This window comes from Mixophyes fleayi, chromosome 10 (assembly GCF_038048845.1).
Source record: "Mixophyes fleayi isolate aMixFle1 chromosome 10, aMixFle1.hap1, whole genome shotgun sequence".
Taxonomy (NCBI): domain Eukaryota; kingdom Metazoa; phylum Chordata; class Amphibia; order Anura; family Limnodynastidae; genus Mixophyes; species Mixophyes fleayi.
Window position 1 is genome coordinate 80249994 of NC_134411.1, and position 24383 is coordinate 80274376.

General features: G+C 40.3%; 1 protein-coding gene across 1 annotated transcript in view; it reads left to right on the forward strand.

Moving 5' to 3' along the window:
• The window catches only part of CMIP (c-Maf inducing protein), a 131997-nt gene extending 120431 nt beyond the window's left edge, over positions 1-11566 (forward strand). Inside the window, exons 15-21 of the mRNA XM_075188982.1 lie at positions 2269-2385; positions 3137-3277; positions 4712-4759; positions 5831-5977; positions 7104-7209; positions 7295-7365; positions 10696-11566. Of these exons, the coding sequence (XP_075045083.1) occupies positions 2269-2385; positions 3137-3277; positions 4712-4759; positions 5831-5977; positions 7104-7209; positions 7295-7365; positions 10696-10749 (684 nt within the window). The 3' untranslated portion in view covers positions 10750-11566. The remainder of the gene's footprint in view (positions 1-2268; positions 2386-3136; positions 3278-4711; positions 4760-5830; positions 5978-7103; positions 7210-7294; positions 7366-10695) is intronic.
• The last annotated feature ends 12817 nt before the right edge of the window (positions 11567-24383 follow it).

The following is a 24383-nucleotide window of genomic DNA, read 5'->3' on the forward strand; positions in this document are numbered from 1 at the left end:
TGCACCACAGAACTTAGATTATTTTGCAAATGATTCCACGGGAGGTCTGTGAAACCTGTTAAGCACTATGGATATTCATATGTAACTTTAAAAGAAAAATATTTTGATGAAGTGAGAAGTAAAAGCTACTACCTTGTCTTAGCGTACATGCCAGAATGGCTCTGTTTACTCAGAAATATCATATATAGGTTGCTCAATGAGTGCTGCCTAATTCACATGAAAGTCCAGCCAACATCCCTAATCACAGGGCAGAACTTTACCTTATTTTATTTATTTTAAATATATACGGTACGCTTGGGCAACCATTGGACCTCCAGCTGTTGTGGAACTACAAATACCAGCAAACCTTGCCACTGCACACTATTAATATTAGGCCTGGTTCGGCAAGGTACTTCTTGCAATGAGCCGTGCACATCCATATTTGCTCTGCAGTGCAGTTTAACATCTGTCAGCACGAATCTCCACATCTCTGTCCTCTTCCTCTGGTACAGTTCTGCTTTTCTGCACAGTTCTACAGAACAGAGGTCATTTGAGTGAAAATAATAAATGTGGAGGAGCTCTATGTGTTAGATCTCCCTGTTTATCACTTCAGCATGAACATGGGAGACATCATTTGACTGGACTTTCTTTGGGAGTTCTAATGTCCTAATAACCTACAGTACAGACTACACATTCTCCTATATAATCATTTAATATATTGTGAAGTGAATGTAATTGTACTCCGTTGAATTAGAAACAGTTGATAATATGAGGTAGAGTTTCTATCTTATGTGGTGTTTTGTTGTGACGTTTTCTAGCATTGCGGTTTATTCCAGGCCTGGCCAACCTGTGGCTCTCCAGGTTTTGTGAAACTACAAGTCCCAGCATGCCCTGTCAGCTATCTGCTAGATATCTACTGGCAAAGCATGCTGGGGCTTCAGGGGCAAACGCAGGATTTGTAGAGGAGGGTTTCTACACCTTGCCCCCAGTGGGCGTGACCAGCATGCATGGGGGCGTAGCTATAATATTAGACAGTGCTTGGCTGCTCTCCATCTCTTCCTATCCCTATAATATACATGGGCAATGCTGCGTGCACTACTGTTAGGTGCACGCAGCTCTCCCTTTTCAAGCAGAGCCGTGTGAAGCTGGTGCAGGGTCCAGCCACCTCAATTATACAGTGCACCAGGTTTGGAGGGGGTTTCCAGGCACTAGGAAACCCCCTCGGTTTGCCTATGGGCTTGTAGTTTCACCAAACCTAGAGAGGCACAGGTTGGCCAGTCCTGGTTACATCTGTTTACAGTAGGTTTTTCAGTCAGTGACTAGGCTAATCTTCTAACTAGTTACTTTACACAGATTGTAATTCACTAAAAAGTAGAAACCTCACAACAAAACACTATATATCATTATAACTAAGCATTTTTGTTTCTAATACAGTCATTTGCACTGTTCAGCAAGACTTAATTTTACACAACTTACAAATGATATATGTTTTAATGGTCATTTTCCTTTAACATGTGGGGAGTTAATATGTATGTGATTTTAAGGCACTATCTGGTTAAAGATACAGTTGTTTTGGTAAAGATTATTTTCTAAATTTAAGGGGGAAAAAAGTATGATAAAAATATAGTGGATGTTATTTATGATGTGAAGCAATTACATGTACAAAATCCAAAAAGGTTCACTGTGCAGAGGTGTAAATGTCACATCAAAAGTACAACTTCTACTGCTCAATTTAGCCTTATTTATGGTTAAAACAAATCATTAAAGTGAGGGGACATCGGGACATGTTTATTACGTGTCACTTTGTGCCACATTAAGGCGCATAATTCTTCCCTTTAAAACTTAAGGATGACACCTGAAAACCGGCAGTTCTGAGCTAGTCCTATTGTGGCGTGAAATTGGCTGTGTGCACCCCTAAAAACAAAAAACATCTCCATCTCTTTATCTCACCTCAATAATCACGTTGTGCAAAATGGAATCTCGTCTTTGTAGCGCTCTGCAGAAGTAGGCGATATATTTAGCAAGGGACGCCCTCAGTCCACCCAATTCCTCCCCTCACCCTGTGCAGACTTCTGCGCCTCCACAAACGCGCCACATTTTGAGGTGCATGATGGGACCTAAGCGTATTTTGCGCTGCTTCTCAGCTACTTTGAACTGTACTGCCTGTATATTTTATTGTGTAATATTGTAATGCTACTTTAACTTAAGATCCATTGTGCATCATAATGAGAGACACTGTTCTGTCTATAAAGTTATTTCTTTATTTTAATTCTTCTCCTTGTCATACAGGTTCACATTTTGATGGGCTCGTGCTATAAGACTAAGAAGTTTCTGCTATCGCTGGCTGAAAACAAACTGGGGCCATGTATGTTACTTGCCTTACGAGGGAACCAGACCATGGTGGAGGTACGAGAACACATTGCAAACTGTACCACTCATAATTGTGTACTTTTCCTACCTTTCCATGGTAGAGCCGGGAGAGGAGGACCAGGGGGGGGGGGCATGTGTGGGTTTTGGGGGCATGATTCGTGTCATCCCAACCCTGCTGCGCTATCCCGTCATTCTCGTAGTTGTGCAACGCGGGTGGGGCAATGTTGATGCGATTCACACTCCCAATTAGCAAAGAGGTCAGGCGGAATCAGGGAGAGTGGCCTATTTTTCCTGGGGTCCGGAAGGACTCCTCCGAAATTCGGGAGTCTCCTGGACATTCCGGAAGAGTAAAAAAGTGTGGTGCCACCGAGCACACATTACCTTAATGATTTGCAGAAAACAGCACAGATGGCAGAGTTTGTTGTCTGACCAAATTTCCTGTATTCCCACTATATAAACCTCGATGTGGCTCCACTGTAGACCAGGAAACGAGGACGCACAGACAGATAAAGGATACAGAGAAAGGGTTACAAGATTAGATAGGATGGAGACAGGAAGCAACCACAGAAAGACCGTGTAGTGACGATAAATAGATGCTTTAGTTACCTATCTAAACAGAACAACATGCTGTAAGTCTTTCTATGTGCTTTACTCATCTCATCCTAGGTAAACTGTATTAAAAATGTTGCAGAGATTTCAAATGGCTTCTCCAAATACGGAAATTAGAAACATTGCACAATTGTTAGAAGTTTTATCTTTCTGACCTCCACCTGTTGTTGTTTTTCAGATTCTTTGCCTGATGTTGGAATACAACATTATAGAAAACAATGACACACAACTGCAGATCATCTCTACACTGGAGAGCACGGATGTAGGGAAGAGGATGTATGAGCAGCTGTGTGACAGACAGAGGGAGCTTAAGGAGCTGGTAGGTCCTGATTGTGTATATAATGCCCAAATCTCCGTTATTGTACAGAATCCTGTGTATGCAGCGAACACTGGTACCATGCAGACTTTCCTCTATTTGCTGCTTAGGAAAACAAACAAAAATCTGACATTCTGGATCATACACAAACAGATTAGATGGCTATCTACAATGGCTTATTTACCATCTGAAAAATTTACCTCACAAAACACTGTTTTGCATCAACCCACAGTCTGTGTTATATGCGTTTCTCTAGCGATGCGGCAGCGTTCCGTTCTTGTTCTGTCCACCAGTGTGAGTATACACCTTGCGGAACCTTAAGGAGCGCTCCAAACGCTAGTAACTAACACGTTTGCTTCCCAATCGTTTTCAGTAGCCTTTTTACTAGCATTAGAAAACACAACTACAATGCCAGTGTGTACCCGGCCCAGTAGGCATTTCAGCAGCCATTTTAATTTACCAATAAGCTATTGCTATGAAACAGTAAGAAGGGGGGGTATTGTCACCACTTTCCCGCTAGCTACAAGATAATTGAAAAGCAACACCCACAACAGATCCGCTATTTGCCAATTACAACATATCAAATACCATATCGTGACACATACATATTTTCACTACTATTCCATGTGAGGCCTCTCCATGTTTACATACATGTAATAGATGCAATGTAAATGCAAAAAGTCTTGTTGGAAACTGCAGCCATCTTTTTTGTTGCCTCATAAATTATCTGTCTGTTGCATGAGGCAAGTTACGTGCCAGATTCCTGTGTCAGTCTATAACTAAACCCATAGATTTACCTTAACAATTAACCCTAGTTTAGTAGTCACCTGTAGAATTACTGTTTTTTCACGTCGGTACCAGCCATATGGTATGTTCATTAAAATATAAGCAAAGCAAGGTATAAAAATAGTTCAAATTCTAAACTTATTTTTCAAGATATCTACACAATTGTCATCTCTCATCAGCCAGAATATTGTATTTTTCTCGTCTATTGAATAAAATACTGGTATGCCAGTTCCTGTGAGTACCACCCTTCCGGGAACATTCTATTGCAGAACGTCTTACTGAGTCACATATGGCCTATTTTTGCCCACGTTGGTGACTAAATTGGACAGATCAGGGCGTTAGTCCCTCAGCTGTTCCACGGATAATCTGTCCTCATACTGCCTAGTTCTGTTGGCAGAGAACTGCAAACATAAACCAATACCATTCATCTTCCATCAGCTTGTGTGGCTGCCCTAATTAGCCATAGAGAGATCATTATATTTTTATTGGGATCTAGTGTTCATATATTGAATCACTGTACTTGAATTACTGTACTTATTTAATGTGTAAAGAGCCCTGCAGCATCTAGTGTAATAGGACAATACTCTGAAATTGCAATAAAGAGAAGATCTCATTGGCATCGTATTGACGGCTTTGTTGGTCTGATTACAGCAAAGAAAAGGAGGACCCACTCGCCTAACACTGCCGTCCAAGTCCACGGTAAGTCTTTCCTATTTTCTCAATTGGAGTTCATATATTGCGCTGTGCCACAAAAATTAGATCACACTACGCGTTTGTCCATGAAGTCTGGTGCTTCGCAACAGCCAAGGCCAATGTCAATCTAGATGTTCTTACTCCAAAATGGGCAACCGTCTTACTCTAGGACTTTAGTCAGCCTTTTGGAGTTCTGACAATTTTATGATATTTGACTTAAAGATTTACTACACTCAAATTGGAGATGGCCCCTATGGAAGACTCCCATGGGACCCTTTACTTTACAATTGTCACTGTAACCGCGATTTTCTGAGCCTCGGTGGTGCTGGAGGGTTGGTAAGATTGAAATGGTTGTCAATGGCTAATGTGCACCGGTAGCCTTTGCATCGGCCCCTCTGATGACCATTTGCATTTATACCCGATAACACCACCCATGCAGGGCTTAGAAAACGACAGCATCTAACTGTAATACAGCAGCTTGTATGGCGTAAAGGACGGTTTGCCATGGGAAGCATTAGAAGGCCCGGCTTACTTATTGGGGAAACTCTATTTTCACTTCAGTTCTTCTTTAACAATGAGCCTAAATTACGTTGCTCCTATATCTAAGCTTTTGTTAAAGTACCACTGACCCATTATGCACCATGGAACTAATCGCCTCATATAGAAAACCTTAGAACATGTACAGACATGTTTCAACTGTAAGGGGTATATTTACTAAACGGTGGTTTTGAAAAAGAGGAGGTGTTGCCTATAGCAATCAATCAGATTCTAGCTGACATTTTGTAGAATGTACTAAATAAATGCCAACTAGAATCTGATTGGTTGCTATAGGCAACATCTCCACTCTTTCAAACCCGCCGTTTAGTAAATAGACCCCTAAGTGTTCACATTCATGTGGACCCCACGTATATATAACTCCTTTTGATTATACTATTGTGTCACTGTTTATCACTAAACTATTGTTCACCATTATCGTCCCCTTTACATTGCTGCATGACACATGTTGGTGTATATAATGTCTGACTGTCAGCACATGGTATGAGCTCTTGTGCTAAAACACTTCTCCTTTGCTTGCAGGATGCGGACTTAGCCAGGCTACTGAGTTCTGGTTCTTTTGGAAACCTAGAAAACCTCAGTCTGGCCTTCACCAACGTAACGAGTGCCTGTGCTGAGCAACTCATCAAGCTGCCTTCACTCAAACAGCTCAACCTGTGGTCGACTCAGGTACGTCGTTCTCAGGCTGTGGTGAGACGAGTCTCTTCACAGCACATTGCTGATGTTACTTCACTCTCTGAGAGGTCTGTGGGAGGAAGTGCTCAGTTCCCCATGTAGAAGAACTGCAGTCAGTTCCAGAAATGAAGGAACCGCAGTCGTTAGCGTAACGTGTGTCATTTGGGATTTTAGCTTTAATATATATCTAAACTGAAAACAAAAATTATATGTTGTACAAAATATTAACGTGTTTCCAGTGCTTGTTCCTCAGGAAGAGATCGAGCATTTTCTCATATAATAGTGGCCTTAAAACATCCTGAAATGTCCATAGTCACAACACGTTTGGGCCCCAGCAGACCTGCAATCCTGATTAACGTCTGTTTGGGTACTGTCAGTATTAATCATGATGTGCAGGAAATCCAGCAGAATGATGACCACATCCAAATGTATATACCAGTGTTGGCTAACCTGTGACACTCCGGGTGTTGTGAAACTACAAGTCCCAGCATGCTGTGCCAATATATAGCAGCTTATTGCTGGAAGGGTATGCTGGGACTTGTAGTTTCACAACACCTGGAGTGTCACAGGTTAGCCAACACTGGTATATACGGTCACCGTCCATCCGCACCAACTGCACCCTGTCGAATTCATCCATTCTGCCCAAACACCAAGCCGGCGAGTCTTTCAGACTTGACCAGGCACATGTATGTGCGTGTATGGCCAAATCTGAATGAGATCTTGGACAGACCAAGGGGCCAGTTTGCCCCCGTATGTGTTCACCTTTAGTCATTGACAGCATTTCATCAAATTTAACAGTCTAAAGCAGGCCTGGCCAACCCGTGGCTCTCCAGGTGTTATTAAACTACAAGTCCCAGCATACTTTGGCAGCTGTTGGCTGACTGTCTTCTGGCAAAGCATGCTGGGGCTTGTAGTTTCACAACACCTGGCGAGCCACAGGTTGGCCAGGTCTGGTCTAAAGGACTGTGTGAAAGCCGTGGTGTCACATGTTCCTCAGACAAGCATGTTACTCAGTGCTCAGACTTTGTTCTCTGGTGCAGCTCGAATATCTGAATGTGTAGATTTATCAGCTTTACGTTTGAATGCAAACAACACGACTAATGCTCTGGTTCCTCTACAGTTTGGAGATGCTGGGCTGCGGGTGTTGTCTGAGCACCTCACTGCGCTGCAAGTTCTCAACCTGTGTGAAACCCCTGTGACGGATGCCGGGCTGCTGGCGCTGAGCTGTAAGAATCCTCTCTCTCTCGTCCTTCTCTTTCCTTCTGTCATTCTCATTTCTAATGTATAAAACCTCTCTGTCTTTGTACCTAGCTATGAAGAGCCTCTGCAGCTTAAATATGAACAGTACCAAGCTGTCAGCGGACACTTATGAGGATCTGAAGGTAAACAGGGGCGATATCCATTAAACGTAGTCACTAATCCCACATATTACCATCCAATACGATACAGAACGTCCCTCTTATAACTTGCATGTTGGTACATTGTGCGAATGTCCATCTTATACCCAAAGTCACTGACTTAATAAGTAACTAGACTTTCAGGCTCGCAGCCAGACACGGTTTAGTCTTTTTTTCTTACTTGTTTGCAGTTCATTTGTATAGAGCAGTGGTCAGGGAACAGGGGGTAAATGACCCAAAATGGGGTAAAAATGAAATTCCTGGGGGTAATGCTGCCGATTCACATGCTGTCAGTTGGATTGTAGACCCCTTAAAATGTGAAATTTGCTGTTGTACCAGAAGAGCCTCAAGGGTTGGCAGAGGCACTTCTTGAGCTTCGATGCACTACTGAAGCGTGTATTGCTTTTGAAGACAAAGCAGATCTGTCATATTCAAAATTTGGGCATTCAAAATTGCACATGAGGAGGCAGTCAAAAAGTTGCTGCCTTGTGCAACAACCTACCTTTGCGAACAAGGATTTTCCACTCTAACGAACATAAAAACAAAGCAGAGAAATCGATTGGACGCTGAAGACTGTATCCAAATTGCTCTGACATCAAAATGCCCCAATATTGATGTTCTCGTATCAAAAATGAAGCAACATCATTTCTCCAAAACCTGAAGTTTTGAAGTTGAAGCTTTCAAAGAAATTTTGAATAGATTCAATAAAATTTTGAATTCCAATAATTAATAATATATGATTTCCTTCCTTTCAAATCAAGGGAGCAACGATGGCGTATCTAAATATATTTGAGGGTAAAAGGTAAAAAAATTCCCTAACTCCTGGTATTGATCATAGCAGAGCATGTCTATTCTTATACAATGTCCTTTGATCCCAGTATATATATATATTACTGAGAGAGATCATCATGACATTACAGAACTGATATATATCTCTGTAAACATCCCCACGTATCACTTTCAAATGCATAAATAGATGGATCTTCCATGGAATGTTCAATTAGTGGTTTCATGGTTTAAATCTAGTTCCACTAAGTGATCTGTGATCTCAAACCGGCTGAACCAGACCAGCAGGTTCTAGATGACCAGCTAGGAGAGGTCAGACTTTATCTACGAGCTTACTAATGAAAAGCTGGGCATACAGGACTTTAATTAACAAGATTTACATTAATCAGCAAAGGCCCGGTGTGATCCTGATGACACAAGCACACCCACTGTAATTTCCTGGTTATAAACACACCCAGGAACATTACCCACTTGTTATTTTTGTTTAGGCTTCTGTTCCACAGTTAACCTTTCCTGGGCGTCGAGCGTCTTTACGGAGTACCCAGCGTGTGCTGTTGTAAAAAATATCACAGGAATCCCCACACCCTAATATAGCAATACAAGTCGCAGGATCTAGTTCTTAAAAATGTGCGTTTACTGGGGGTGGGATTTGTTGTCTTACTAATCCCCTTTGTACTTTCCTTGTTTTAAGGGACTATAGTGCATTTAACACGGCTTTCTTAATTATGTATTTAAAAGAGGTACTAATTATATTAGCAGGTATATTTGTATATGGGAAAAGTTACAGCTGTCATAAATCAAAATATTTCAGATACAAATACAATGTTGTGTCCAACTCAATCAGTGTTTGAAGTTTTATATACTATTTGTATATGTTGTGCGATGCTTTTTCCTATTGGTGTGGTTGGCTGCAACTGTTCCGAAACGCAATATCTGCACGGGTCCCGGTACCGCAGCATCGTGAATTTCTGTGCGCACACAAAGATCCGCGATGTTGCGGTACCGTAATGACACTTTACACACGCAGCCACGCATAATAGCGGACGCGAATCCTAGTTGAATACCCCCCTCAATGTTTGTCCTCCTTCAGATGAGTTTAATTTATTGGCTTGCACACGCCATCCTGCGTATTTTGCTAAAACCGCTTTTCTGTACTTTTACATGCAGTCTTGCTCAGTGCTCTCACCCCTCCTCTCAGTACAGGGAATAGAGAAAAGGCTACCGGCCATAACTCTGCCTTGTTTGACCTGAGGATGGGCGTTTGAGCTCCGGCTGCTGAATTGTAAGCGAGATGATATAGTAAAGTGCTGTATTGCAATTGGAGCCTTACATTGCTATCTCAGTTGCATTTACCGCGCAGGACAGAAATTTGGCCTACAGATACAGAGCCACTAATCTGTTCCAGACAACATTTCTGCCCAGAGTTCTTGTTGCTGAACGGTATAGAGAAGTAAAGAACTGATTACAATACAGCATTTCACTTTTCTATATAGTTTTGCTTTCCAGCAATAGGAATAACGTTGCCTGGGCTTTCAGAGGGAAGAAGGAAGAGAAAGGGAACAGGGAGGTCTAGGAATGAATGGGGACTAGTACTATGGCTGTGATCATTGTGTGGCCAGATCAGTGTGTGAACGTATACACGGTTCTCCTAATTCTTTTATTGTATTTACGGTACATAAAAAACTGACAGTATTTTCACACTTACTATCCTGTACTACGTAGAAAAAAATGAGGTGAGACTCCCTTTAATTCTTTAAAAATTGCAATGTATTTTCTAGATAGAAGCATCGCTTGTATCAATTCATTTGTAGAACCATTTACTAAGATGTATTAATTAGATTATGATAATTTAGATCAGCAGGGAGCAACAGGCGGGCTACGGGCCTCCAGCAGCTTACCAAGACTTTGCCTGCTCTATACCTAATCTTTTCAGAATGAGGACAGCCGAGTTCTACGTCAGGTGACCTCTTCTGTACGGTGATCACACGGCATAACCCGAGAAGGAGAAAGTGCACTGGGCTCTCCCTCCTTCCTCTGTGCGGCCCCTTTGAAGGCTGGAGGGCCTCCACCTTTTTCATGTTGCCCCATACTGCTTTAGAGGAACTAGCCGATATTCGGCGGCTTTGCAGGGCAGATTTAAAATGGCAATGTCTTTACAGGCAAGTTTTGCCTGTAAAGACATTGCCGTTTTAAATCTGACCTGCGAAGGCGCTGAATATTGGCGACTTGCAGAATGCGCAGATTGATACATTTACCCCACGTACTTTTTGGATTGTGAGAGGAAACCTACAAACTCCACACAGATAGTGCGCTGGTCAGAATCAAAACTCATGACCTCAGCGCTGTGAGTCAGCAATGCTAACTACTCTGCCACAGCGCCTTTTAACAAATACAGCATTAATTAACAACATTGTAGAAACTGCAGATTACACAGTGTTATATTATAGAGGAAGGATATTTAAAAAGAGATAGTTATTTGTAGACCAATGGTCAGTCATGATCGGTGATGATGTATTTTTGTCTCCATAGGCAAAACTGCCAAATCTTAAAGAGGTGGATGTCCGTTACACAGAAGCCTGGTGACTTCCCACTAGCCCTGACGAAGGACACTCTCTCCATGGCCTCTTTGGCTAATCGAAAAACTGTAGAGCAAGAAACTTCTTGGACTACCATCTATGTTTTTGAATTTAGAGGTCATTTTTAATGTAGGGAGGATGAACGTATGCGGCCTGATCCTTACAGCTTCAACAATTTCAAGATGAATTAATGGAGACAAAAGACTTTGTAGCTGCAAGAAGATTATACAGCGGAAACGAAAAATAACAAAAAAAAAACAAAAACAAAAAAACCTTTGTGGATTTTTTTTTTATTTGCCTACGTGTTCATGCTGTGTGAGGGGAAATTTTAAGAATGCATATGTTTTATGTATTTTTTGTTTTTTAATTCGGTTTGATTGGATGGACTCGTTTTAAACAGAAAAAAAAACAAACCTGCTTTGACCTTTTTTCGCTGAGTAACAACAACTTGCAAGTTCATAAGCTCAACAAGAACGATTGTCGTCATCTTTGCACCTTTTTTTTCTCTTGCCCCGCAACTGTTCTGCAAATTCATGTTGTTGTAAATAGGATTTTCGTCATTCACCTATTTAAGAAAAAAAAAAAAAAATGGTTCACACTCAGCAGGTCTGGGATCTGCTTTTTATTTATAAAATGTAAAAATATCTTTTTTTTTTTTTTTTTTTTTTGCAGATAGAACTGTACAAAGTAGTTTGTCGCTGTCATGTTGACTGTGTTATTAATGTTTGTGTATTGTTTTTGCTTTGATTTCAGAAGAGAAAGCTTTCTTGAATAAATACCATGGTTAATGTATGGTGTATTTGATATAAACATATATCCCCTCAGCTACATGCTGTGTCAATAGCTTGGGATAAAGAAAACCATTGCACTTCTTCATCTGATATCGGTTATAAACATTGTGACCTGTGGTTATGCATAAGTGCCCTGTTACGTGTCATCTTGTGTGGGTGTGTATATATATAATATGTGTGTATGTATATATATAGATATATACATGTGTGTGTGTATATATATATATAATATAGATATATATATAGATATATATAGATATATATATATATATATATATATATAATATATATATATATATATATATATATATATATATATATACATATATATATATATATATATATATATATATATATCTGCATCTTGTTGCTCCCTATGTTTTATCACACACGCTCACTCCAAAAATGTGCATCACATTCAATGTACCTTGGCCAGTATACCCTACAGGATCCTGTCACAGGAGTAGAATTACTAAAACTTCTAAAAAGTAGATGTAGAGTGTTGCCCGTAGCAACCAATCAGATTCTAGCTATCGTGTTCTAGAATGTACAAGGTGAATGATAGCTGGAATTTGATTGGTTGCCATGGGCAACACCTCCTGTTTAGAAGTTTTTGTAGATCTACCCAACAGTGTCAGGTAAATAGGTCTGTCAGCCACACTAGTTGTAGTGACGTTCCCTCTGCTGGTGCTGTATTCCATCATTGGCACAAACCATGCAGTCTACTGACAGAAAATATGTATAAAATGAAACCTATTCATTTATTTTTAGAAAAATATCCTTCATTACACCATATTCTATATAATAATATCAATAATAAGTGTAAAATGAATACGTTCCCTTTAAGCAAGATGCCAGTTTCAGTAATGACCACTATATAGGTATACCTGTAAGCGTAAATATGCATATATATATTTGTACACATGTACTCTATGGTAACAGGGCACTTAATGCATTCAATAACTATCCACTGTCTAATTATATCTGTTTAATACATAGGTAATGTTTATACTGTGATCATTCTTGTAAATTACATTGTTATAATTGGATACTATTGATGTCATCACTGTTTACATCATCACTTTTTTTTTTTCTTTTTTTATTTAAATACGCAAACCCTTTATTGTCGATAAGGTTACTGCCAGTCACCTAGCTCAGTGTTCTGTTAACAGAACTCCTGGTTGACTTGTAATAGCCTTTATAAAGTCCAGTAAAGGTTATGTTTATCTAGTGTAACTATCTGAGCTTGTAGCCTGCAGTACAAGGAAATACTGAAGTAACTTCATACTACTTGATACCGACTTCAAGAAATATGAATTTGCGTCCGGCACAGACTTTTATGTAAAAGCAGCATGTATATTTCATCCCTCTCACCGAAGGGATCCGGGCTTAAAGAATTGTCCTTAGTTCTACTCATTTAGCCAGGAATTTCATAAAAGTTTTGAAGAGAGGCTGCCATTGGCTACTGATGTTTTTAGTCCTATAAAAAAAAATGTGAGAATCTTAATCATGCATGTAAAATTGCAAGTTTCTTTCAAGGTAAACATAATTGGAATATATCAGTGATAGATTTGAGTGCTGCCTCCTCCCTGGCTGACGGTTATCGCCAAAGTGTGCTTTCTTTTCAAATAAAATGAAACTGTTGCCTTTGTTTTCACACCAGACCTTTCATTTGTATGTTATGTCGATTTTCTTAGTAACGTCGCTTGGTAACGTGTCTTTGTATGACTGTGGCAAATCTCATTCATTTTCAGTGTATTTTATTTTTCTGATTATAGCTTGGAGGGCGAGATAATATTATTAGTGGCCGTAGAAGAGGCCCCACCAGCTTTTAAGAGTAGAGCGTGGGGCCAGGAAGACTAGTGTGATATCACCGGACCCCCCACCAAAATTTTGATATGGGACACTGTTCCTCCCTTGGTACATTATTTTTTTTTGTCTTTTTATTTTTGTTTCACCTTCCAAGCTTTTTCTTTGTGACAGTGCATAGGAGTGTATGTCCACCAAACTGTTTTATTGTTTAATAATGTGTAATATATTTAAATTTAGTTACAATTATTAGTAGATGACAGGTCTACTTTATGAGGATATTCCACTTTCAGAGCACCTCATTTATATTCTGGTATATGACATCCTCCTTCCTACAGTGCTTTTCAGCCATGTCTATATATCATCAAACCGCGTTGTTTCATGTTGTCCTGGGATTCAACACAGCTCTGCTTCCTGTATTTAATATTAACAGTTATTTATATAGCATCTACATATTACAGAGCATAGTTAATCATTCACATCATTCTCTGCCTCATTGGAGCTTACAATCTAAATTCCCTACCACACTTACACACACACACACATTTTCTTTATTGAAGGCCTGGGATCAGTGCTTTCATCTCACCAAAGTGCAAACACAAAGGGCCTGAGTCATTAAGGAGAGCACAGCAAAAAAAAAGAGTAAGTTTGCTCCTGGACAAACCATGTTACAATGCAAGGGGTGCAAATTAGTTTATTATTTTGCAAATAATGAAAATACTGGCTGCTTTTTCATGTAGCGCACAAATACTGGATAGTTTTATTTTTACACTGAAATTTACAGTTGATCTAGAACATGCCCTACCTCAACATGGTTTTTGCAAAGTTGCAAATTTACTGCTTTTTTTATGCTCTGCTCTCCTTAATGACTCAGGCCCAGAGAGTGCACTAGGGTGCGGTCGCTTTCCTGGAAAGGCTCCTGTGTCCCCAGCCTGCGACGCAATAAGACCCCTTAGCAGACAAGGGTCTTTAGACTCCCCTTCCTGTAAGGCTAGGGGGGGTCCCTTTACCAAACCTTTGCCCGCTCCCCATTACAAGGGGGGAGGGGGGGGGGGCGTCAGAAGTTCAGGGGGTTGGGAGGCTCTGGGCCATACCCACTCCCTAGACCTCCAAGACCAGGCCTGTCCAACCTGCGGCCCTCCAGATGTTGTGAAACTACAAGCCCCAGCATGCTTTGCCTGTAGACAACCTGTTGATAGCTGGAAGGGTATGCTGGGACTTGTAGTTTCACAACATCTGGAGGGCCGCAGATTGGACAGGCCTGTCCTAGACCAATGTGGAAACAGGTAGCCAATAAGGGCATAATCACTCTCAGATCTTGGTGAAAAAAAGTGCAGGTGACCAAACAGAAGGTGGAATATATAAGTTTAGTAGTGTTACGGCCTCAGCCTCATGACTGAGCTATTATAAACATTCTCCCACCCAGCCATAAGACCGGGATAAAAGGAGGCGATGTGTAGCAAAGAAAAGTGGTAAGTGCGCCCATTCTACCCTACTTTGCACGTGTGCCCATGCCATTTGTATTTAAGAGCAGATTGGTATCATATCCCAGGACAATGACATGCCAATGAAAGGGGGGCCAATGCTAACTTTGTTTTTGTATTCACGCATTGAAATACTTGCTGGTTTTTCATATTCCGCTCTAAATTTGTCCACTTGTTTTAATTTACCAGAAAGGGCAAAATTGCACCATCTAGCTGGATTTACTCTTACCTCTAAATTAGGCCCAATGATCAATTAAATAAAAATAAATAATGCATGTACGAAGCAATATTATTAGTCCTCTATAGGGGAAAAACACCAATGGGGTCTGACCTCTGACCCTGGAGCTGAGCTGGATTTTATGCAAATTGTAACTTGCTCCTTTAATAACTTAGATAATATCTCATTAGGTATTTAGGATTGATTTGGTATGTGATAAATAATGATGGAAACAGAATCGGACATGGAAAGGTGTTATATTGGTTATACAATTGCCTAGATACAGGTAATTACAATGTATAGGCAAAACAGTATCAGCAGCAAACTTTCATTTTATCTGAAAATGTTTCTTTCAAACGTTACATGTACTTCTAGAGTAGCGTTTCATGACTGTTACCCTATGGCTGCTAACTATTTAATATCTCTATCTCTATTTTCACACTTATTTTAATTGTCATGAAAATGTGCACTGTTAGTAATATATAAAACATACAATTCAGGGACTGAAAAATGGGTGTGGCTTACATGAAAGTGGGAGAAGTTACACCCCAAACATAGGCAAACCGAAGGGGGGTTTTCTACTGCCTGGAAATCCCCCTCCAAGGCTGGGGTACTGTATAATTAAGGTGACTGGACCCTGCTCCCGCTTCATACAGCTCTGCTTGAAAAGGGAGAGCTGTGTGCACCTTACAGTAGTGCACGCAGCATTGCCCATGTATATTATGGGGATAGGAAGAGTTGGAGAGCAGCCAAGCACTGTCTAAAATTATAGCCATGCCCCCATGCATGCTGGCCACGCCCACTGGTGGAGTGGTGTGGAATTTCCCCCTCTACAAATCCTGCGTTTGCCCCTGCCAAAGTGGGTGGATCGGGGGCTGTGCTTATTTTGTCCTGATTTCATAAGATGTGTATGTATAAACATGCAGTCACACCGTGGCACACTTTCGGATGCAACCATAAAACATATACAACTATAAACACCACAAACATTGGTTGGACCACTGTTCAAACAGTTTTAAGGAATATTTCTATACAAAGAGGGATTATGAGTATTATGAGTACTAGTGGAAAAGGGACAGCATATGGGGGGGAACCCATTCTGCTGATTGGCTAATTAGAATGGGGTTCCCATTCTATGGCAGACTGTAGAAGGTAAGACTGGCGGGTTGAGCCAAACTTTAGTGAGCGCCCCACTTCTTTTAAGGTGCAGTTCTGTCGCCAGTGTTGCTTAGCAACACAGCAGTTCCCACCCCCAGCATCAATTGAATACCGGAGCCCCTTGCTAATGGTTTTTTCTCTACCAAATGAGGAAAAAGTTTAATTTCATGGTAACCGGCCTCAATTGTACAGATGTGCACAAGCTAGGGGAAAATTGGGGAAGGCTTACAAAATATACACTGGACCAACAAGGAAAGCTATACTTGACTAGATATATGGATATTTGTAGTGTATATTTAGAGCCCATGTTTCTTTTTAGATAACTTTATATGTGCAATATATTAAATTGGTATGAAGTAATAAGATAATTTTACTAGTTAAAGACTAGTCTGTCTGCATAATCACTAGGGGCCTGATTCATTAAGGATCTTAACTTGAGAAACTTCTTCAGTCTCCTGGACAAAACCATGTTACAATGCAAGGGGTACAAATGAGTGTTCTGTTTTGCACATAAGTTAAATAATGTCTGTTTTTTCATGTAGCACACAAATACTTGATAGCTTATTTGTGCACTGAAATTTAAAGTTGATATTTGTGTGCTACATGAAAAAACAGCCAGTATTTAACTTATGTGCAAAACAGAATGCTAATTTGCACCCTTTGCATTGTAACATGGTTTTGTCCAGGAGACTGAAATAAGAAGTTTCTCAAGTTAAGATCCTTAATGAATCAGGCCCTAGTATTTGTACACATCCCTCAGTAGGACTCACTGCCTAACATTGTAGTTAGGTGCAGAAATTACAGTAAACTACAGCAACCAATCGCATACATGCTCACTCTTCCTCAATGCCCGGGAGACTCCGAAATCCTGCATCCTGCCCACTTCCTATTGAAGCATCCAGGATTGGTGTCTTAATGAAGGGATTTGCAGTGATTCGCGCAATTTTATCCCACCCCTCCCCCCACGGGAAAATGATGCAATTGTGTTGGAGGATGGGATAAATGACGTGATTCACAAAATGATGGTATCACCCGGAAAGAAGGGAGAAAAATAATGCAAGTATGACCGATCAGACTCTTGCTTTCATTATTTATCTTGTACGAGAGCGGTAAAGGTTGATTAGTTGCTGGGGTTCAGAGCTTATTTTGCACCTATATGCAATGCTTGTAAATGAGTCTTACTGAATACAGCGCATTTTACATAGATGAGACATGCTTTGGCCTAAGGGAACAGAGCCGCAGCTACCAAACTGAATGAAGATTATAGGCACTGCACCATCATGGAAGATGTACTTCATTTAATTGCCAATAGGTTGGCTATGTGTAGATTGGAGTGTCTCTCGTCAATGAGAAATATTTCTGAAACCTATACTACATTTGTTAAACAGTTGTTTTTTTTTGGGGGGGGGGGGGGCAAGCAGGAAGGAAGATCTAGGCTAGGTACACACTACACAATAAAAAAACGATTATCGATATACCAATGACAGGAGAGAAAAAAAATCCTGATCTGCATGCTGATTCATGTGTACACACTGTACACGATTACCGTCAGATCTGTGCTCTTCATCGGTCATCAACTTAAAGGTGAGATATATATTTTTGAAACTTTTCTGCAAATTATTTGGCTTTTTTCGCGTTTGAACCCAAACATTTTGCACGTTTTGCCGGCAGCCGCTGGTAGTGGCCCCAATCCTACCCCAACCACACGCCATAGCACAAGGACTTGACTGTCCTCATCTCCTTTCATAGACTATAAATTCAATTTTACAAGTACAGCGTGGAATGACATTCACGGAATGGTCAAGCAAAAGTGGAACTTGAAGGTTCCATCACCGGAACATGGTATTTCTGGCAAACTGAGCAATGCACCGGTATGGTTTACGGTGTTGTACTATAAGGCTACCATTTTGTCATGGTCTTTATTCATGATTAGTTAGGGCTGTTTAACTGTTGGCAAGAACATCTTTGTAATAAAGTTGTGAACCTTCTTTTACCCATATCTCTTGACATTTTTATTGGGTGCAGGTAAAGGGAGCCCATTATTCTGTGTGGCGTATTTTTATTTTTTGCAGTTGGCTTGGAATTGTATCATCAAACACTCTCTTCTTTTTTTCATTTTTTTTTTTTTCAAGGTCCCTGCAAACCCCTTAGTGTCTACTGGAATTAATAGAACATAGATCAGGTGGTCAAGATAAAGTTTAAGGATTTTCTTTTACAACAACAACAAAAAAATAAATGGGTTAACACAGTCTGGCCTGATTTATAAATCATTTATCCAAGCTGACGTTCTTTTGCTCTTAGGATTTAAAAGTTTTGGCCTCTCTCAGGACTTCTGAAGCCATCCAGATGTATAAAAGAGACGCCTGGAACTCATAATGCAGCTCCACCGCTAATATATCTTGGAGTTTAATGGTTACTTTGCCTGTTAAAAATAGAGCCTACGTCATCATGTCAGGGATTGTGCCATACACAATAGGCTGCTTTTTCCGTTAGACCAGAATGTGAAAAAAATGCAGAGAGACTCTTTTGGAAGAGTTAATGAGAATTCTGTTATTATTATTATTATTATTCTTTGGGGGGAATTCAATTGGCCGCGTTACTCATGAAACTAACTTCGTACTACAGTAATAGTGCACATTATTATCGTTAGTATGGTAATTTCAACTCGTCCTTGTTGAATTCGGAAGTGCGCAGAGTCGATGTACATGCATTTTGAAAAAAAAAACGCACGCTGCGTTCAGATGAATGGGGTCCGGTGTGTATTCCAAAGACAAGAGCCACCTTTTTCACTTACCTGATCCATATGTACTGAAGAAACGGGCTCTATCTACATATGTCCTCTAATTTGAGATTTTCCTGTTGTGCAATGCAGAACAGTCACAGTAGCCTGAGTATAGGAATCAGGGTCAGTGTCCAGATTGAACACATATGGAGAGGACTAAGTTTAACAGACCCAACCATTCTCAGATCAGACAGGTTTGTTCTCTATTATTTCGTAGTTTTCTATAGTATTTCTTTCTCAAGCAATCTTTTATGAACATCCAGATCTATTTTTTTGTTCCTTTGTTTATCTCCTTTGGGAACTTGGCACCAGCTGTCCATTGTAGATCGTATTGGGCCCAATAGAAAAGATGGGAGAAGTCATTTTGTTCCATATAGTCATGGTACCCACTCTGTGCCGGCATCACAACAACATCACCGTTATCGGCAAGCAGCATCTATAAGGTTAGGGAAGTGTATTATGACAGTCCTATATGAAATTGTTATACAGATACAATCTATGGTAATATTAAACTAACTTGGCTCATTGCTTAGCACCAATGAAATATCGTTTTATCACACTGTTGCCATGATTTGGGATTAGCTGTGTCACGTCCTCAGGCCTTAATGACACTGCATGGTTTGGGGTTCATCTGACAGAAGTACCTCTGTAGATAATGTGATACACCTGTGCACACTCCAGGTACCTGCATTCAACATCTTTCCTACACTAAACAAAGTGTACCGTCTCCGTAAGGGAAAGGCTATACCAGTCATTTGGGTGGGGTGATTCCGTAGCGCAACTGTGTGTGTGATTTGTTGCAGGTGTGGTGTTATCAACTTACAGTTATTCTAACCTTGGTTGTTTTCTGTGGTGTTTTCTGACTGTGATGTATTGCTTTGGAGTGTTGTTGTTTGCTCTTTAACTTCTCCTGTTTTTTTACAAACACGGTGTCTCTGTATGGATACAAAAAGGGGGTAGGTGGAAAGGGTGGGGTAGGGTGCAAGTTGATAGCACCACACCTGCAACAAATCACACACACAGTTACGCCACGGAAACATCCCACCCAGAACCTGAACCCACAGACCCGAACCCCTATGTAATCCGCCAGGCAGCAACTAGACTCAACATTCAAACAAACAAGCGCAGACGTCCAGACCACAAATACTATACCAGTAGTTTACCATGTTTCATATGCAACTGCACAGCTTTTAGGGAGCTGGGATGACCTGTCAACAAAATTCTCTATGGTACCTGCTACAATTACACTACCTCTCCAACAGTCATCAATGGTCCTATCATTCCGCAGACAGCACATTTAATGACATGGCATCTACCCTGTGTGCAATATTGCATGACAATGTCATTAGAAGTTGGAAGCATTATTGCAGGAAGTACCAGTCAGAGAGAGGAGCACAGTTTATACTAGGTTAGAGTCCTAAAATCTTATAGCAAGTTAAATAATATTTTTCCTTTCTTTGCAACAAACCTTTATGGATTATCAGACAAGGTATCCACTTCAGCGGTTCCCAGTGATGTCATCAAGTCACGCTGGCTTCTTCATTCATCGCGATTGCTTGCAGTTGATGGCCTCATCAGTCGTCCTGCAGCCTCGTCGGTAAGGAGCCCTTTGGTGTCAAGACGTCGGGGTGAGTCTTGTCAGGGTAGTCAGCATCGCTATGCTGACTACCACCGTCTCTATCACCTTCCTGTAACATTACCATCCATCCCCTAATACTATTCACATCTTCATTATCTCACAATGCACAAATCTTCTTCACTTATTTCCATTATGCCCTAACTATCACTTATACACCCCATTCAGTCCTCCCATATCTATCCAGCTTCATTCCGCATTTATACCTTACACGTTCACTTCATTTCCTATTTCTCCATTGACCTGCAGTTTATCCCTCACTAGACTGCTCATGATAACCAAGTCTTCTTGAGGCATTGGAACAAAGGACAAAATAGAGTTTTGGAGTTGCAGACTGGAGACAGATGTAGATTAATAACAGTGGAATGAAACATATGCGAGCTGGAGGACATAACTTTCCTTGGGTGATAAATTGTCAGGAGAATCTGAGGCCCAGAATTTCTGAAGCTCTGAGATTCTTACAAGTCAAAGATTGTAGACGAATTAGAACATCCATGGACTTAATGCTGTGGACTTGTGAAAAGCAAACCCCTTTGTCCTCTAACTAAACAGATCTTCTGTGAAGATCTGCTCATATGGTAAAACAAATGCTGGGGAGACAGCTGAAACAAGCTAGTGGTCATTAGCCATTGGAACAAAGGCTGAAAGTATTGTGAAAGTCAAGGCACATTTCATTCACCAGGTGATCAATGATGAATAGTGAAGAGTCCTGTGGGTGACCCAACCAGATATGCTGCCGAATTGGGGACAAAAACATAAACACTTGGGGTTTGATAAGTGAGGTTAACCCTCACCACCACCACCTGTACCAGTTACGTCCCCTGCTACCAAGACAGGTACTGCCTTTCATCATCATCATCAACATTTATTTATACAGCGCCAGTAAATTCCGTGGAGCTTTACAATTGGGAACAATCATTAATAAAACAATGCTGGGTAATACATACAGACAGAGAGGCAAGAGAACCCTGCTCGCAGGCTTACAATCTATAGGACAATGGGAGTTAGAAACACAAGGGCATGTGCTACATCATATTGCACAGCTAGAATGCAAAGGTAAAAGTATTGAGTGGGCTGTGTGATTAGTCACACAGTAATGTTGGTCGGAGGGTTGTTGTCTTGTGTTAGCTGTGTAGAGGGTGGTAATAGGGTAATCTAGGGAGATTAAGATGGTGGTTGAGGAATATCATAAGCTTGCCTGAAGAGGTGGGTTTTCAGAGAAAGCTTGAAAGTTTGAAGACTAGAGGAAAGTCTTACTGTGCGAGGGAGGGAATTCCACAAAGTGGGTGCAGCCTGAAAAAGTCCTGTAACCGAGAATTGGAGGAAGTGATGAGAGTGGAAGAGAGACGCAGATCTTGTGCAGAACGGAGGTGTCGAGTAGGGATATATTTCGAGACAAGTGAGGAGATGTATGTCGGTGCAATTTTGTTGACGGCCTTGTATGTTAGTAGAAGATTTTATATTGGATTCGTTGAAATACAGGCAGCCAATGTAGAGACTGACAGAGTGGCTCAGCAGAGGAAGAACCAGTAAACCTGGCAGGAGATTACTGCACACAGTACAGTTGAATGTAGAGGCAAGATCACAAGAATACTGGATTCAATATCAGAAATACAAAATACTGACATGGAGTTTATGGTTTCAATTGAGACCATCAGGGTTTTTTTGATGCAAACCTCTGACTTCTCTAAGTTGACTCAGACTGGAAGTATGCTTAAAAGAGTCTAGCAACTTCAAAAGATTAAGGAGTGATACCCTAGGATTCAGCATTGTGAGGGCCAAGTCATCCACGTAGCCACATAGATATATGTACCACTGTATATCCTGTGACGTCAGCATTTCACTTGCTAACACAAATAAGAGTGGTGACAGACTGCAGCCCATATGAACTGTTATTTTATCTGCAGTATATAAAACAACTTTATATTGGAACCGCCAGATCATTACATAAAACTCTGATAGCATCAATAATCGTTCCCTGAAATCCAAACAGAGACCACTCACCATGTAAATAGATTAATTTATGGAGTTGATGGCATTCTCTACATTTAGGGTTAAAAGTTGGGGCAATTACGTGATTAACTCTATTCACTAGTTTCATATTTTTATCTGCTGCCCGGTGGGTGAGTTCCGGTTGTTCTTGGTCTTGATAAAGTAGACGGTGGAGAAACAGGTTCAAAACTGTACTATTACCTACATAACAGTTATACTAATGCCCCCCCCTCCCCCCCCCCAGCCAGATCCCCAGTGGCCGTTTCATTCATCCATGTAATACGGAACCAGCCAACCAATTTAATTCTATTGCGTAAGATAAAGTTAATCTTTCGTCAGCTCGAAAGTCAGATTGTGCACAATCCTAATCTGCTATAATCAGTGGCCCGTGGTATCCTTGGCTCTTTGGTTGGAACATTTTGCTAAGTTACAGTCTTGGCCAGTTTGTTGTACATGCTAGCCACGATTTTCTCTAGATAAGAGTCACATCCTGCCTATCTGGTGCTGTGAGAAACAGAGAAACATTTATTGAGAAAATATTATCTGTATTACAGATATTATTTCAATGACTCAATTATTCTTTAAGACAGTAGTACAAACAATCGCAGAAAATTGCAGAATGCCATCTCCTTGCTTTGTCAGTTTTACAATCCAAAAGGTTAACACAAAACTTATAAAGTCTAGAATGTTAAACTATAATAAATTTTGTTTACAGTGTTGAAATTATTAATATTATTATTATTATTATTATTATTATCTTAATTATTAAATTAATGTATTTTAAAATAAACTTTAATTGAATAAAATATTCCACATTATTTGAAAAAAAGGAGGTGTACATTTCGGTGTGCTAGGTGGACAAAAAGGCATTTTGCTGTGCGCCTCAGATTGTAAGCTTGTGAGCAGGGCCCTCTTACCTCTCTGTTACTATTACCCCATTATAAAGCACTACAGAATATGCTGGTGCTATATAAATAAATGTTAAATAATAATAATAATAATAATAATAATAGTGATTAGAGATGTGCGCAGACCCCCGTGTATTGGTTTCAGATTTAGTTCTAAAACCATCTTCGTGTTTTGGCAAAAAGTCCTCATGTTTTTTGATTTTGGTTTTGGATTTTATTAAAAATTGTGAAAAACTGATACAATCATGTGAATTTGAGCTGTTTTGGTTCCTACATTAGTATTTCTAGCATTAACATTAATTAGTTAATCGGGACTGTCGGGTACACGCATGGATGGATGGAATTGACTGGGGTGAGGGATACATCTACCTCGTTGTTACATGCGTGAATTATACTGCTTTCCGGTACGAGCAATATGTATTAGAATTTTATATGATTGTTTTATAAAAGGTAATGCACCAGATTGGTTTTATTCTTCTTATTTTTGAGTGCAAATCGCCAATGAGAACAATCTGAAAAAAGTGAAACATCGCTACATCCTCTGAGGGCTTGATTATTTCTACCTTTGAGTAAGCGCATACCCTATAGGGGACTTCCATAGAGTGGAAACACGGGTGTTGTGTGCACTATCAATATCTGGCACGGGCATATATTTATATAGGAGTGATTAGATCCAACATAATCACACTTATGCCAAACATACTTCACCATTAGTTTTTTTTCTGTGTTGTATATTTTCATATTTCAGAGCATTGAACTTTGGATATTGGTTCCATATGGTATATACATCCTTCTTCCCAGTGTGTGTGAAGACAGCGCCTGATGTATGTATGTATCGATCCATATATGTTAATAATTTGCAGT